A 17,470-nucleotide genomic window follows, 5' to 3' on the forward strand; every position below is an offset into this window, starting at 1 on the left:
CTTAAATGTCTTACTACAAACACAAACTAACCATGGACCTTGCTACCAGCTGAGCCAGCAGCAGCAGATTGTTTCCCGAAAAGCTTAAAAGTTTGCTGTGAAGACTGCTACCGCTCTACAGTAAATAAGAAGTAGGGCTGTCCTTGATCAAAGAACTTCTTAGTGGACTAACATTCATACGATTTTGTCGAACTAATTGATTAGTTTATTTATTCGATCTGTAAATGTTTCTCCACAAAGAATCATCCAAAAGCACCACTTTAGATCTTGTTTGAAGTTATTAAAAGCCATTTAAAGCCTTGAAATAAGTCATTCAGCATGAAAAAAAGCATAAAAAATGCTCAGCTAAAGAATTCTAAAGGCCGTTTTACAGTCGCTGCATCCGAGCTTGCGCGCGCCAATGTGACGTCAAAATGACGTAGATCTTGCTGCCGCGCATTGACGTCAATGATGCTGCCAGTTCTGCCGTCGTTTACCTTTTTCTTCTTCTAGTCCGTAGAAATAGCAAAGTCGGTAGCCTTTACTCACTAGCGCCACCTCTGTTCAGGAGAAGACTGCAACTAGTGTTGCGACCACCGGGAGTATAAACAGTTACGGCGCTCCCATGACGTCACAGGTCGGCTGCGGCGAGTATACCCCATGTCTTAGTCGACTAAGACCAAAACCACCAAATAGTCGACTAAGAGGGGACAGCCCTAATAAGAAGCCACCGGCTGACTTACCTTAGCATAAAGACTTGAAGCAGAGGGAAACAGATAACAAATCCCCCTACCAGCACCTCTGAGGCTAACATAACACCGTGGAAAACGCAAAATTGTCATCTTTACAGCTTCAGAGGTACACAGAAATGTCCCTGCATATGAAGTGGTTTTCTTCTGGCAGAGTTGTCAAATACTTATGACTATTAGACACCTTTTTCATGAGACAAGAAACAAAAGTGTGTGTGTGTGTGTGTGTGTGTGTGTGTGTGTGTGTGTGTGTGTGTGTGTGTGTGACGGATGGAGTACAAACTGGATCGTCACTAAGAGTTGAGAATAAACAGCAAGACTCCCCACACCAAGGGGATAATGAAGCACACTCATGCTGATGGTGGACACAGGTTTAAAGGAGCAGCGGCACTAAAGAGATTGATATACTTTTACATTATGAAGTATGTCTTCCTCATCACCTGAAAACTGCTAATAATCCATCAAGATAAAGGGACAAATCAAAATGCTCAAAACTAATAATGTGAAGCAACTGCAAAGCATGGGGACAGCGGTAGCTGGAAAAGACATGCATCCGGTGGAATTTCCTGCAGCACCGGAGCAATCCCGGAAGTGGAATGCGAAAGGATATAGACTTCTAACACCGTAACTTGACAAAATAAGTGTGGCATTTTAAATATTTCATTATTTTATTTAAGCTGGAGGGAGTGTTTCAGCACTGTAGTATAAAAAATATCTTCTATTAATGTATTAAATGATACAAAATATAAATACAACAATCTGGGGTACTGTTTGATATCTCCTTTCTGTTGGTTGTACACACACACACAGTCAACAAGCACAGTTAAGAAGAAAACACTGGCACCGGCTCTCCTGCTGTTTCTGTTTGGGATGCATTCTGTAAGGGGGGGGGGGGGCTGCTTGTCGTAAGTTGTGTCCATCAGTGGTGTGATCCCTCTGCCAGCTCTAGTGTGTTCTTAAGGCCTTGGCATGCACTGGCTCCAGGAAATGAAAGGGGAGCAGCATGAAGAACATCAGTAGAAAGACTGCGCCCGCCACCGCCAGCAGTATATAGCGGCCGATGAACAAAGTGTCCACTATCTGTAGAGACAAAGAGGGAATCTGTTTACTTTCAGCAGTTCTTAATAACTACACACTTTTTTTTTAACTGAGTAAATAGTTTCCAAAGCATGGGAAAAGCATGGCTCTTCAAAATTCAGTGTTTCCTCTATTAGCCACTAGATGTCAGGAGCGGGCCTTCACAAAGGCTTTGTGTAGCAGCAGAGTGATAAGTGGCATAATGTCAGGCCATGAATGTATTACAGACAGACTAACAAACAGACACACACACATTCACAGGAAAATCTACAACAACATGTTGCCTTCAAAGTTGAATCAAACAATAAATTAAGTTGATACATTTATTTTTCTTACATTACTAACGGTTGACAATTCAGAATAACCGACGGTCACCACAAGTTGGACTGATATGAGAGTGCACACCGGAAGCTTCAAGGGACACTCATTCCATATTTCTAAACAGCGAGTAGGCACCTGGCCCAGCCATGCGGTTGTAGAATGGGAACTGACTGATGCCTGAACCTGCAGCACCAGAGCTGAGACATATCTGGCCATGGACACAGTTAGATTTAATTTGAGATAATCCTGAATGATAAATTGCCTGACTCCTTCGTCTGTTGTGGAAGTGACGGAGACCTCAAAGTCAACTCAAACAAACTATGAATGGGACATTTTGGGTCCTAAATGGTAGAACGATGGCAGAAAGAAAATAAGCAACTTCCCTAGTGTCCTCTTCAGTAAGCACTCACACTTCAAATTGGAATTAGAGATCATAGTTTACTACTTACAACTAGTTCTACTGTTTGGGTGTAATAAACATTTACAAAAACAACACTTAACGAGTGGTGATGAAGTGATTCAATGTACTAGATATGTATCCGTTCCAATACTGATGTTATTATTGTTTTATGAGATTATTTCTTTTGGCATTGTAGGCCTTTGTTTTTGATAGGACAGCTTAGAAATGAAAGGGGAGAGACAGGGGGGAATGACATGCAGCAAAAGGGCTGCAGGTAGGAACCGTGGTCTCTGCGTCGAGGACTAAGCCTCTGTATATGGGCGTGCGCTCTACCAGGTGAGCTACCCGGGCGTCCACTGATCTTATTTAACAGAACCCACCCTGTAACTGTTGTTACACAATTGTTATTTTATAACCCTAGATAATGTTTTGAATTTGTAAAAGCCTAATATTAAAGTCACTGTATTAATGTCTCCACTAAAAGTTAAGTAATCTCTTGTGATCTTAAGGCTCTGACACACCCACCCAACGGCCGGCCTTCGGCAGAAAAGGTAGTCAGACTGATCAGTCGGCTCCCGTCTCTCAAAAAAGTGCCTCAGAACACACCGAAGCGACGCCGACTTGAGCGCCAACGGCTTCTCCTCTTCCGACGACGGCACGGAACACACCGAACAGACTCGAGTCACCGACCTCGCCAGACTGTCCGACGGCCGATAATCGGGTTGGTGTGTCAGCGCCTTAACACATAGAAAAATGGCCCAGCCCATTCCCAGAGAGAGAAAGACAAGTACTAGTATTGAATCACCAATAAGCCAATACTCTGAGTTTAGTTAACAGAAGCAGTGTGAGGACTAGCATGATGCCCTGCCCCGACTGTATCAAAGCCATTTCCAGCACTGCCGTTTCAAACCTGGCCACAGGCTCCGTCACGTAGCCAAGCGGTGGTTATTGATTCATATAGGAATCAGACCTGTATGTTATGTTCAGGGAATAACATGTGCAGCAGTGTATTTAAAGACATCGACTTATTGTTGTTTCACTGTTCTCTCACAAACTGCTGAACACTGATGCAGATTCTGGGGTGCTGGCTATTTTCTGATCCTGCTGTTCTTTATCTAGATGGGATGATCAGTGGGACACACACACACACACACACACACACACACACACACACACACACACACACACGCCACACATCGCTGCAGCTTGCCTGAGTAATGCGTCAATTAACAGATCTGAAGCAAACGAGGCGCAGGACTTGGAGAAGCAATAGATCCTCTAGATTGGCATTGGTGTTGTTTAAGTTAGGCAAAGTTTGGAGTTGATAAAGTTTTAATCAGCACTCCACTGATAGCTCTGGGTCTGTGTTAATATTTAGATCATGAGCCACCTATGAATACAAACGCAAGAAAAAGCCCTTAAGCCATATAATACCAGAAGAGTATCAGCCCTACTGCTGACTAAAGATAGATTTACAGGGACTGTTGTGTAATTAGAGTAGGTGTGTGAGTGTGAGTGTGAGTGTATGGTGGTGGGGATGATGTATGCCGTCTCTTATGGATGCATTTAACACATCTCACTTTCTAATTTGCCAATTACACAGCAAGCAGGAACTCAAAGTGTGGCCCATGTTTTATTAATGGGCCACTGAGCGCACGGGTGGTAGCTGGCAGACGGGTGGGGGGCAGGTGGGAGAGAGGGAGGGTATAGTATAAACCACCCCCACCCCTAGTCTGGGACTGGCCTAATTGGCACTGTGATATTTTACTTTTGTTTAACAGCAAGAGGTTAGACATTTCTTACACAGAGGAAAACCCAGCCAGACATATACATCATCCCCCTTACTTGCAGGTAAGGTTTCAGCTTTGGTTTGCACACAAGACATCATTCAAAGTCCCCAGTAAAGCAGTATTTCACCTTCACATGCATTTTTACCGTTGTTTAAACATGGTGTATGATTATATTTGAGGATGTTTACTGCTGATAATGAAAACGGTCTATTGACATCGATTTATTTCAGTTTAAAATACCAAAGATGAGTCACAGAGGATGCCCACGCAAGCTCAATTCTTACAGACTCAATTTCAATCATTTTTCTTAAGGTGTGTTTCTTAAACTTTTTGTATTGTATTTTATTACTTGGAGGATTCATACTGTCAGTGTTGTTGTGTGTGTGTGTGTGTGTGTGTGTGTGTTTTGACGTAATGACATGCCAAATTGGCAAATTTCCTCATTTGTGGACAATGACAGTTGTAAACCCCTTAACAATAAGCAAAAGATAAATATATTCAATTCATGTGAAAAAAAAATAAAAATAAAATAAAAATAGTAATCTACTGTAAGAAGACCCCTTATAATTAAGACATCCTACAGCATGTAAGCTAATTAATTAATATAATGTATACCCTCCCAACAGGCCACTTGATAATTAATAAGGGTTAAGAACTCTATACAAAGCAAACCAATGGGTGATGATGACATTTTGCTAGCATTATAAAGGTGTCATTATTACAAGTGATTTTATATGTGACCTCTTTAAACACTGGAATTAATTTCTGTTATAGCCATGGGTTGATTTTACCCATAAGCGTTGTACAGAAATCCAGGAAGTCCCATTTTGCTGCCACTCTCTCTCTGTTGCTGGTCTGGTATCTGCCTTTGCACAAAAAGCTATAAAATGTGAGCTCGCCGGGACGGGGCTCTGTGCCGCTATTTCTATGGGGCGGCAGCTTGCTTGGCAGATCTGGCCAGCTTATTGGCACGACCCAGAGGCAACATGGGGGAGTGTTTGTTCTGTGTTGCTGTTGGACTGAGATAAAGCAGAGCAGGCCTTTATGACAAGCACCAAACGCAGGCGTGCACGCACAATGACACATGCTATTTACAAGCACACAGACCTAGGATACTGGCTTATATCAGAGTTAGGGTTTTATTTGGGATAGGTTGTTTATATTCACCTGCCTCAAACCTAAATGGAGCCTATATCCTCATCAGTACAAATAATGGAATACTGTTTTTAGATACTGATCAGAGCTTTGCCTTTTAGCATTTGGCGCGCACACACACACACACACACACACACACACACACACACACACACACACACAATATGAATTACCTTTGAGATCTCGAGACCGTACATCCGTCATAAAGATACATTTTTGTTCTACTGCGGTCACCAATAAGCACAAAATAAGAGACAACTTTCATTTCCTTTACTGTTCTTAAATGTGTGATTTAATTATCAGTTTTTGGGAGCACAAAAGTGAGTATGAGATATCCATTCAGCTAAAGTAAGCTATTTGTTTGTGGGCTCTGAATCCTCATTTTCACTCAGTGGTCTCTGTACCCAAAACATTTGATAGCAAATGGAAGCCAAATGGCCTCACAACAGAACTGAAAACATCCCTGGCCTGCTGTTATTTCCAACTGAAGTACATTATGCTGTCATTATGCACAGACGATAACAACACAAGACTCTGTGTTTTTAAGGACCCCCTCGAAAATGAGATGGTTCATCTCAAGGGTTATCCTTCTAATAAATACTCTATAATGCAATAAATAGTCTGATATAATACTAATTACAATAGATCCTTGTCATGGATTTGGCAGCGGTATGTACGTTTAAATAGCCTCTTCATGTAGTGAAATGTCAATCCAGCATGTAAACAGCTTTCAAACCAAATCGGTTTTCTAATATACATATTTCTCTGTGGTATTTGCATTTTAATATAGTACAACATATCCATTCCTATTGTAGGCAGGACAAGAGATATCACTCTGTTTAGTTGACAATGCAAACCAATAGCCAATAGACATAGGTCCACACATCCTTCATTTATCTATATTTTTGTAATTTATTTCATGCCTTTGTTGTTTAATGTAGCCAACCTTATGCTTGTTTTTTTTTTTTATTCCCCGCTGACTTGTGTTTAATTTGTAGATGTCAGGACGTTTGTAATTGCTCATTATATTTTTTTATAGAGATTCCTTCTATAAGCCCCTTGGGGGTTTCTTAAACTCACCTGCACAGTCTTTCTTTTATTTTATTTTATTGTTGAGTTTCTGTTGTCTTGATGCTATTGTGCAAATAAATACATAGACATGACTATTACAATTAACTAGTATCGTAGTGTAAAGGTGTGTGAGATCAGTGCATAGAGCTCACCTCTATCTCTTTGAAAGGGGGAGTTGTTTCTGGGCTGCGAGGGAAAAACACCAGCACCAAAGTGATGGTGAGAGCCAGAAACCCAATGGGGATAACGCCTAACCTGGCAAAACACAAACACACAGTTCAAACACAGAGCATAACATAAGCACTCCCACTGCTGATTTGCAGTAAACGCAGGATTATCTAAGGATAATGTCATTATAAAGTGCCATTTAAAACAATGGCATCCTTGATTGCAGTTTTGAAAAGTTGTTAACTTTTCAATCAAGTAAATAGCACCATGTTTCACCCCATTTAAAAACGTTCCGGTAATTGCACCTTACACAAGTGTGCAGTGTTTGGTGTCATGGTGCATTCTACACACATATACGGTAAATATGTACTGACTTTAATAATAGGTCTGCTTTTGTTATTGCAAGTATTAATCAGCAGGGATTTGAAGGTCATGAATGAAGGTGCAGCAATCAACTATAGCAGCATGTGGGTATAATTCATCGTTTCGTAGAATGTCAGTAAATCAGAAACAGTAGCGTTAGTTATTTTTGCTGATCTACGTAGACAGCGAAATATTTAGGCGGCAGAAATATGAGAGTTGCAACCTTTTCTGTGTGAAATCCAGTATTTAAAAAAAAAAAAACTAGTTTAACACATTTTTCTTTTGTCAGAAATCGATTCATAACTGTTAAAACAGCTAAAGGTCTCTTCTAAATCTGGGTCCACTCTTTAATTTGGCACTTCATTCGACTATATTTCAGCTTTGAGTTTGTTGCAACTAACCTTAGGCTACATTTTTCCTCCCTTTAACACAACACTGTGTTCACGAAACATCATATTTGGGCATTATATTGGAATAAAGAGCTTACGTTATCTGACAAAGTCAAACATATGCCGAATTTTCGAGGAAACTACTACTATTACTAATGCCACGGCTTAAGTTATTTATGTTCCAGAGGATGTGTGCTTTGGCCAACAATCAAATCAACATTAAAGTGGAGGAATTGTCAAGGGAATAAGGCATTGACTGAGTCACAGACTAATAAACTGTCCTATCTGGGCTATTCTCCATCAATGAATGCAGTTCTGTTCTAACTGGGCTTGTGTAAGGAGTATGTGGAGGTGCTGTTCTCACTCACTTTGCAGATCCAGATGCTCTGAGCAGCATCATCCCAAACACAAGAGCTGCAATCCAAACGATGGCTATAACGAAAACCCCCGTACCGACTCCCACCACGGTGCTTGCCATTTTGATAAGCAACGTTTCAAAGTAACGTTAGTTTACCCGACAAACAGAACAGTTAATCGGTAAAGTGGGTCAAATATGATTTTACGACCGACGTTCGTAACATTGCTAAGCAATGCTGTAACGTTAGCTTAAACTACTTAACCTAGCTAGCTAGCTAGGTTATATAGCTAGCTAGTTAGCTGGCTACATTAGCTAACTGGAACTTCCACGGTAAGGTAGCTGTCACTGCTAACGTAAGCTGTGCTATGCTGAGACCGACAGTTGCATGCTAAGTGAAAAATGTAACTTATGATGATGTTCGACAAGAATATTCCCCCGTAAAAATTAATCTTTGCTGTCCATTAACCCGTCTTTCTCAAGTAGCATTCAGTTCAAGGGATATAGGATATATTTCTCTATGGCGTCTTCTGCTTCCTGGTAACAGCAAACTGGAGTTTGATTGGATACACGAACTCAAGACGGGCCAATTATATGCGTCGTTACTGAAAATCTACAGAACACCCATCTCGTCTGACTCTCGGCACCCATTTGTTCTTTTACCCTTCTTCTGTACGGTATAGTCTACTGTAGCAACATTTCTATTCACCTTTCACAATTTACTATTTATTCATAGACTTGAGGCCAAACTTGTTTCTCTTTATCTTGAGTTTATCTGGTTTTATTTGATTCTATTTTATCCCTAGACCTATCGTTCAAAAGCCACCTCATCACCAAATCAATAACTAACAACCAAGTACAATCAATAACAACCATCAACAATCTAGACTGAGTGGTCCTTAATCACCACAGCCTAAACACACACACACACACACACACACACACACACACACACACACACGCGCGCGCGCGCGCGCATAATCTGGACCGGTAGCCTACTTTAGATGCTATTTTAAACACGCGACAATAATGCATTCGAGCATAAAGCACATTTGATCCAGGCATTTAAGGCTATGCTTCCATAATCACCGCAGGTGTTCATACAGTAGGCTGTGCCTTTTGGTTTTACCGGTGGCTGGTCACTGCACTTCAGTAGGCTACAGCTTCTGTGTCCTTTTGACATTTTATTCCAAACACTTGTCTGGTTAGACGGAGTGTGTTGTAGGCCTAGTGGTTACTTCACTGCAACAGCCTCGGTTTGGAAGTTACAGTGCGCTTTTTAAACGTGCATGCGCCAATTAGGTCAAGGCTTGGTGATGGAAAACTGTCAGGTTGTCTGACGACTCCAAAACGTCACCAAGGCTCCAAGTATTAGCCTATAGCCATAGCGTTATATAGCCTAGATCAGTGTTTCTCACACTTGTTTCAATATTGTAGGCCTACCCCCTTTGAATTGCTTCTTTTTTTTTTAAGCCAAGTACCCCCTGACCAGCGCAAAATGTCTCCAAACTGGACGACGTTATAGGACACTTTTAGTATGGACAAGAGGATTGCTGCAAAGTTCTGTTCTATTGACAACAAGTCAACTTTTCTTCTGTGTGTTTTCAGCTGGCAATTTCTAGACGAGATAGAAATCTCTGTCTATTGGCTCTTATTCGCAGCAGTGGTAGGCCTGCTGGTTCCCACCTGTCTTTTTGAAGCATGTCATTATGAATGCAGAGCGACAGGGGCTGGCCAGATCAGCGTGGGTTTCAGCGCATTCGTGCGTGTGTGCGTGCGTGTGCTCTTTTTTGTATTCTTTATTGTAGGCTATAATATACAAACAATCAAGGCACAATGTGTTTGTACATTTGTCAATGTCAAAGTGTTGAGGTAGAGACAATATAGGCTACAACAAAACATAAATAATGAAAATAAAGATACTGGGGGTCTTTGTAGTCAAGAATCTTAAGTCCAACAAATAAACGAGTCACTTGGCGTTTTCCTTTGTCATGCATTGACGAAGTCCCACCAGAAGTAGTGGTGCCTCCTGCGCGCTTCCTGGAAGAAGACATGTTGCCTTTAGGGTGAGCCTCGTTAGATCCATGCATCCAGCTATTATTAATGGATAACAAGCCATATGGAAGGACTGGATTCTATTTGATAGCAATCAGTGTTGAGAGTAAAAAGTGAACCATAGCAATTTACACCAAACTGGCAAACTGTGCCGTTCTCACTGTGTAGCCTACATTCCCTCAGCTGATTTGATTTCCTCCGCTATCTCCCGCAGCATTACAGACCCTGCCAGAATGAGAGGGCAAGTACAACATTATTCTCCGACTCTTATGGGCTCTGAGTTAATAACCTAGTGCCCAGGGTCTTGTTTCTCTTTGAGCCATTATAGGCTCAGTCACTGCAGGTATACCTGAATAGTATAGGTATGGAAATAACTGAGTTTAGAGAGCATTAGACTATGAAATAGTATATTGGATGGGTAAATAAACAAATGTTGAAATGGACCTTATGGAATTTACCTATAGGCTACAATAATGTCATCAACTGTTCTGCTCTGGTGACTATAGCCTGTAATTCAGAAGGCTAGTTTAACATATGAGTTGAGAATGAGTATAGCTATATTAGCATATGATTGGAACATTGCAAAAAATAACGAGGGATTCATCAGGTTTCTTGCAACAAATAGCCTAAAACAAAGCCTGAAATGTATAACCCTTGTAATCTCACCATCCTGTGTAACATGCTACTCTCTTCTCATTCCCACAACACATCTGGAAGCAAATGGAAAAACTGAATAAGATTATATGGTGTTTTTTTTTTTGTTTTTTTTTTTAAATGTATTGACATGTTATGTTAGTCTTTTGTTTTGTGTAAATGTCAAACTAGTACAGGAGACAGTCAGTGTAGCCTATGTGCGGCTGATATTAAAAATGCTCGGATTTTAAAACTTTAATGCATCTTTAAAAAAAAAAAAAAAAGAATTATGCAGGAAGAATGAAAGGTGTGTTTTTCGGTGCTTCATCCCCTCCAGGTCGTAGCTTTGAAGCAGTGTTGAGCACTCTTGTCTTTTTTTTTTCTCTCCGAGACGGATGGCTGCAGGTTCCCGTATTTCCCATGGACACTGGAAGGCATCAGCAGCCCGGGTGTCGGGGAAAAACGGGGAGCGGAGATGGAGGTGGGAGGGGCCTGGCATGGCTGACGTCAGCGGCTGTGTGGAGGAGTATAGGCTGTGCTGTCAGCCCAGTGTCAGTCTGATGAAGATTGGCATGCAGGTAAGCTGTCATTCATTTTCAATGTCAGTGCATGGGAGCAGGGCTTTACCACTTGAGCGTCCTTTTTTCCCCTGTACCCCCCCTTCATTACAACAGTCAGGACATTATTCATGCAGTCAGACAACCAGCCAGGCCACAGTGAGAGAGAGAGAGAGGGAGAGAGAGAGAGGGAGAGAGAGAGGGAGGGAAAGAAAGACAGAGTCAGGGAGGGAGAGAGGGAGAGAGAGCGCGAGTAAGAGAGGGAGGGGGGAGAAGAGGAGGGGGAGAAAAAAAGAGAGAGGGAAAGGAGAGGAGATGCATTTTTGTGCTGGACTGAAAGACCAGTGGATTTTTGTTTTTCCTTTTGCCTGCTGCGGCGTTTGGATTTAACAAAACAAAGTGTCCTTAATGTGATGCAGGGTATTTTTTTTATTTTTAGGATGCTTTGTATTTAGCGGCGGATGCTTTTGTGCTATAGGTTGTAGGCTAATTTAGAGAATCCTGATAATAATAGTGACTGGAGGACAGAATGAGCGCATACGGCTACAGCTGCAGGAAGCTGGCCTTTTTATTCCAGCAGCGGAGTGCTTTTTCGCTTTCTGATTGTTTGTACATTTAGCCTATAGTGATTATCTGATGGTGGGAGTCTTCCGTGGAAATTAACGTATTCTTTTGTCTTTTCACTGCCACTGCGATTTTCTTAATTTTGAAGTTTAACGTGGTGTGTGTGTGTGTTTTCCCCCCGAGTAAAAATGCATTATTTTGACTGGCAAAATTGATTAAAATTGGTTCTTTGTTCATAATAAATGTAATTATAGACAGTAGTGTCTCTCTGTATGTATGTGTGTGTGTGTGTGTGTGTGTGTGTGTCTGTGTGTACAGTCTGTAGCTGTGATTATTTGTGACAAAAACAAACAAATTAGGCTACCACAGCATATGTCAAACTGTAGACATAGTATATCACCTTAAGCTGGAAATCTAACTTTTTTTTAAATTAATGATTATATAGCTTAGGTTTTGCGAATATATCCTTTTTTTATGTGTAACTTGGCATCTGTCTTCATTTTTGCAGTTCATGAACAGCAGTTTTTCAAAGTAAAACAAGATAGTTTTACACAAAGCTAAAGTCTTGCATTTATTGCAGCAAGAAATGTAAAGCAAAAAAACAAAAAAAGACAGCTATTTTCCTCATCTGTCTGTGTTTTAAAAAAAAAAGTCACACATGGAGTCTAACCCTGTTTGCATTTCTTGGTAAATATGTTTCTAATGCTCCAACGAGCTACATCTCAGTGAGCTCTAATGTTTACTCCCAGCCTCTCTACACCGAACACTGGCCTTCTTTGTGTGCCACTCACCACTTTCTATTTCAGATGACTAGTTTATTCCACAATAATTGCTCGAAAGACCATTTCACCGGTAGGAGACGTTTTGACTGGCATGAGATGCCGGCGGTGTGATGTGCCGGAGCCTGTGCCTCTCAGACAGCTTGTCTTCAATAGCGGGGCCCTGTTCCATTGGTTTTGGAGGATCATTCTGTTAAAAAGGCACAGATTGGCAGGTTGTTTACTGTCCTTTGGTAGTTTACGTGAGTCAAAATCGAGTCCACTCATCTGTTCAGTCGCTTTCAGCTTTGATCTCTGCCCCCTCAAATATCCCATAAATGTACCTGTACGTACACAGATTTGGCAAACACATCTATCATCTCAGCCGTTTTGATGTTGCTAAATGTAAAGTTCAGAATATATTTGTTTATTGTCTTTTTTTTTTTATACACAACATATGCAGAGTGTATGTGTAAAGGTTCAGGAAATATAACTCCGGTGTTACTGTTGCAGTTTCTTTGTTGTCATCTGTCAATGGTAAGCTTAATTAAATATGCCTGAACCATTTGTTTACTAATCATCTGCTTCCCTGAGAAATCACAATGGCCGATTTGGACCACTTTAGCTCCCTCCATCAAACACGTTTGGCAGGTGCAGAGTGCTGAGCATGAAATCCCACGAGGAGCTAAACTCGCACCCCCTGTGAAAGTAAACGCTTTGAAAGACGCTGTTGTTGTCGATGTGAATTGCTGTTGAAAGACCAAAAGAAGGTCTGTTACCTTTTACATCATTCAAATGATTGTGTACCTTTGTCAGCGTCTCGAAGTGGAGGCATTCTGGCAGTATACACACACACACACACACACACACACACACACACACACACACACACACACACACACACACACACACACACACACCCGAGTCGAAACGCATCACTACTAATAACCCTCGCTGATGTTTGTTCTTTGTTGTGGTGTACCCCACACGGCTCTACATATTGTCAGATAGGGATAATACCAATTTAGTTTATCCCCAAACCCTGCTGAGATCCTAATTGATGATTTGTGTCATTGGACAAGCAGCCCAGAGGCATACTTGGTGCTGCGAAAATACTCTGACAGTATTTGCATATTCCCATTCCTACTATATGGGTAAATTACATGATGAGGTGTGATGCTGTGCATTCCTGCAGCTTTTGGGGGGATAATCACTAATAAAGTGATTCAGTCACACTAAATGAAGGAAGTAAACAGAGCGAGGAGAGCATATGTTACAAACCAATTTAAGCATTTATGAATAGCCATAAAGCATTTGAGGAAATTAAACCACAAGCAAATGTCTTGTCATTTCCTTCGCCTTTGCCTCTACATCCCCCCTGCATGGTGCCAAAGAAACCAGTACATCATTTTTGAGAAGATCTAAGTTTTTTTTTTTTTTAGGGTCTTGTAAGACTAATAGGCCTTACATTGCAAGATTCTTCTTTTTTTTTCTTTTTTTTGCAATGAGATCCTGAGGTGTCTAATTTGTTTTTGAGGGCCTCATTTTCTTAAATCAGGCAGGATAAAGGGAGAGGATGTTCAGAATTATTCATAAGGCCTTAGCCTGCTGGGTATCCTCGGCGGAGTGCATCTAGGTCCTGTTCGGGGCCCGTGGGCAATGTGATGTAGGCTAGTTTTTCATGTTCAATAGAGCAGCAATCCTTAAGACAATTGTGTTGTGTTGCATGTATTGCCCTGTCTGGGCCTTCACAGGTCATGCCCACTAAGCTCGCTTGATCCCTATTGCTCTCAAGAGGAGACCGAGGCCTGTTTAGACCGTCAGACAGCGCAGCTTAAGGACAGCCCTTGCATGCTTACCCTTGCTCATTCCACAGACAGTGCTGCGTTGGCATGGTTCTAAGTAAGCCACCAGGGAGCAGGGTCGGAGAGAGATGGATTGGCTTGATTTATGCTCCGAGAGAAGCAGCAGGCAAATTGAATGATCCTCCATACTGTCAACATCACAGAGCTTTGTTTCTGGAAGGACATAGAGATGTCATGAAAATACGTGCAGTAGAGGACCACAATGTGGTTTACAAGTTTTGAAAACTGCAGTCAGACAGTGATGTTATTGTGTTATACAGTAGCATTATTACTGACACATGTAAGTTCAGCAGGGCTTCAGTTAATGATTATTTTCATTGTCGATTCATTTTTCCATTATTTTGGAAAAATTGTGAAAAATGTGGATCAGTGTTTCTCAAAGCCCAAGATGACGTCCTCAAATGTCTTGTTCACTCCAAGATATTCAGTTTACTGTCACAGAGGAGAGAACATATTCACATTTAAGAAGCTGCAATCAGAGAATTTCTTTATAAAAAATGACTGAAACTGACTAATCACTTATCAAAGTAGTTGGCAATTAATTTAATAGTTGACAACTAACTGATTAATCGATTAATCTTTGCGGCTCTGGTCCACAGTTTCAGACCTTAAAAAGAGCCCCCATGGCCGAAAAAAAAGAAGATCAATACAATTTGGTTATCAAGAATTCATTTCAATTTATTTGTATTATCTAGCTAATAAAAATCTAACAGCAATGTGGTTTTTTTCTCAAATTCTCAGTAAAGGAAGTGTTGTATTGCAGAGATCCCTCCGATGATAGTCTATATCCACGACGTTCCTCTTCCGGGATTGCTCCGGTGCTACGGGAAATCCACAGCATCACGCTCTGTTCGCCCGGATGTCCGTCCCCTTCCTCTTTCTTTGTGTTGGCGTTCTAACCTCCGGCTGATTTCTGAGGACTATGGTTAACTGCTCCTCAGATCTCTGCAGGGTAAATCCAGACAGCTAGCTAGACTATCTGTCCAATCTGAGTTTTCTCTCGCACGACTAAAACTACTTCTGAACGTACACGTGTTCCAACAAAACAAGTTCCTTCCCGAGACTATTTTGCAGAGGCACCGTTGCGCCGTCTGGCGCTTAGCGCCGCCCAGGACGATTGTGATTGGTTTAAAGAAATGCCAATAAACCAGAGCACGTTTTTCTCCCATCCCAGAATGCTGTGTGGACTAGCCAGACCCTCCTCCACAGCGCTGTGGAGGAAGGTCTGGCTATGTGAGACTGCTCCGATGATAACACGTTTTGTACAGGACATGTGTGACCCTGTTGATATGTAAAACAGTTCTTTCAGTGCCTTCTTAATAAACATGTATTATTTTCAAAACACTTGTAGTTTGGGACAAATCACAATTTTTTTGTTGCTTTACTACACAATATATAATCACAACAACATGCTTTGCTCTTAGTATGTCCTCCATACATATTCTACTGAAAGAAGAATACCTACATGTAAGAAAAGTCTATGTTCGTCTTCAATATGTGATTCAGTGATTGATTGGGCTTAGAACGTTTGAATCAATCGGGCCTGCAGACAGTCAAACAAACTTTTCGAAATGCTCTTCTCCGCACAATAATACGTGATGTGTGCTGGAACAGTGAACGCCACAGCATGGAAGAAGTCATACAAAGGCTTTAGTCATTAGGTAATGATTTTAGCACCAGTACTCTGATTGCATTTTTTTAGACAGAGGAAATGAAAACCCAGCAGGGACACATTCCATAAACTAAGTCAAAGTCATGGCAAAGAATGGAGCACTCCAGTACAGCTGAGCTTTTTCACCAGCAGGATGCACACACAGATAGAGTGTTTACTGTGGGAGAAATTTCAAAGACTTGTAAGAAGTAGGCTTCCTCCCTCTAATGTCTCCAGTAGGCTAATCATAGTGCTAGTATACATTGCTTTTGATGTCATTATTTTCTCAGTAAAAACAATTAAAACGTATTATTTTTAGACATTAGTTATTATTCAAGGATCAAGCACCAAATCAAATTAGCAACAGCTTATTATATATTCTGCATTTGAAGACCTTTAACAAGACTCTGAACCTCATTGTGTGTTTGCTTCTTATCTCTGGCGGAATGTAGATAATCCTAATAAATGAGTAGAGCTTCACACGGAGAAATATGAAGCCTGCCAGTAAATCCTGAATTTATTATATTTGAGAGTGCTGGTAACAGCTGAGCTGGGTGAGGTTCAAAATATTTGATTTGAATTAAACAGCAGATCATAGTGAGAAAATCCCACCAAGCACTGTGTGGCTGCTGCATATTTGTGCTCCTCTCGGAAATGAATAAATGCATGGGCCAAAATGGTGTCAGTACAGTTGGAAATTTCCCCCAGTTCTGAGTGAAATGTCATCAATGCTGACATAACGCCATGCGCTAATATGTGCATATAAAGACCTTGGAAGCGCATTGGTTTTCTCTGAGCCAAATGCAAAGTATGTTTGTAGCTTGACATCTTGGGCAAAATTACCATTGTACTATTAGTGTGTTTTTCTTTCACTTAAACCTCAGTTAAGTGTTTGATACTGTGGGTTTAGCTGCAGCTGTTGTTTAGCACTGGGGTGCTGTTGCCAGCAAGAAAGCTGTTGTTCCTCCTCTGTAGGGCTGGGTATCGTTAAAAAAGGTTTGATACCGGTACCGATACCAGTACCGTGACTTCGATACCGTTTTTTTTCGATACCAACTTATAAAACAAAAATAAATGACAACATTACACATTAGGGCACAAATCTTTTTATTCCTTTTTCAGCTCCTACTATCTGAGCCCGTCTCTGTGTAACGTAGAGTTTTTCCTGTGTGTCTCTATGACGTGTAATCACAAACATTAGTAGATCTTGGTAGAAGCATGCTGCTTGCTGATTGGCTCACTGATGCTAATGAGATTGACTCCTTAGGTATTGAAATGTGGTATTGAATGAGGAGGCATTTTTCGATAATCGATACTTGGTCGGTGCATTACGTTACGTTACGTGTCATTTAGCTGACACTTTTATCCAAAGCGACTTATAATTTCTATACATGCTATGCATGAAAAGTATTGAATTCGGTACCCAGCCCTAGTTCTCTGTGAATCAGAGTAACTTTTATTACAAAGTTGAAAACAGATGGACAAAGTATACAGTACACATGAACAGAAGCTATTTTTGTGAGCGCTAAGCTAACTTATAATACGGTTGTGTGTACTTTTTACACCTTGA

The 17,470-nt window shown here is 41.1% G+C and overlaps 2 protein-coding genes across 2 annotated transcripts in view; one reads left to right on the plus strand and one right to left on the minus strand.

Moving 5' to 3' along the window:
• Window positions 1-1,372: 1,372 nt before the first annotated feature.
• On the minus strand, window positions 1,373-8,351 carry tmem218 (transmembrane protein 218). Its single transcript, XM_078266572.1, has 3 exons — window positions 7,831-8,351; window positions 6,695-6,797; window positions 1,373-1,808 (listed from the first exon to the last, which is right to left on the minus strand). The coding sequence occupies exons 1-3, from the start codon at window positions 7,938-7,940 to the stop codon at window positions 1,674-1,676; spliced, it is 348 nt and encodes a 115-aa protein (XP_078122698.1). The 5' UTR covers window positions 7,941-8,351; the 3' UTR covers window positions 1,373-1,673.
• Window positions 8,352-10,919: 2,568 nt separating this feature from the next.
• Window positions 10,920-17,470, plus strand: part of pknox2 (pbx/knotted 1 homeobox 2) — a 116,344-nt gene continuing 109,793 nt past the window's right edge. Inside the window, exon 1 of the mRNA XM_078266124.1 lies at window positions 10,920-11,083. The gene's annotated coding sequence lies outside the window, so the exon portion shown is untranslated. The remainder of the gene's footprint in view (window positions 11,084-17,470) is intronic.

This window comes from Sander vitreus, chromosome 13 (assembly GCF_031162955.1).
Source record: "Sander vitreus isolate 19-12246 chromosome 13, sanVit1, whole genome shotgun sequence".
NCBI classification, from domain to species: Eukaryota; Metazoa; Chordata; class Actinopteri; order Perciformes; family Percidae; genus Sander; species Sander vitreus.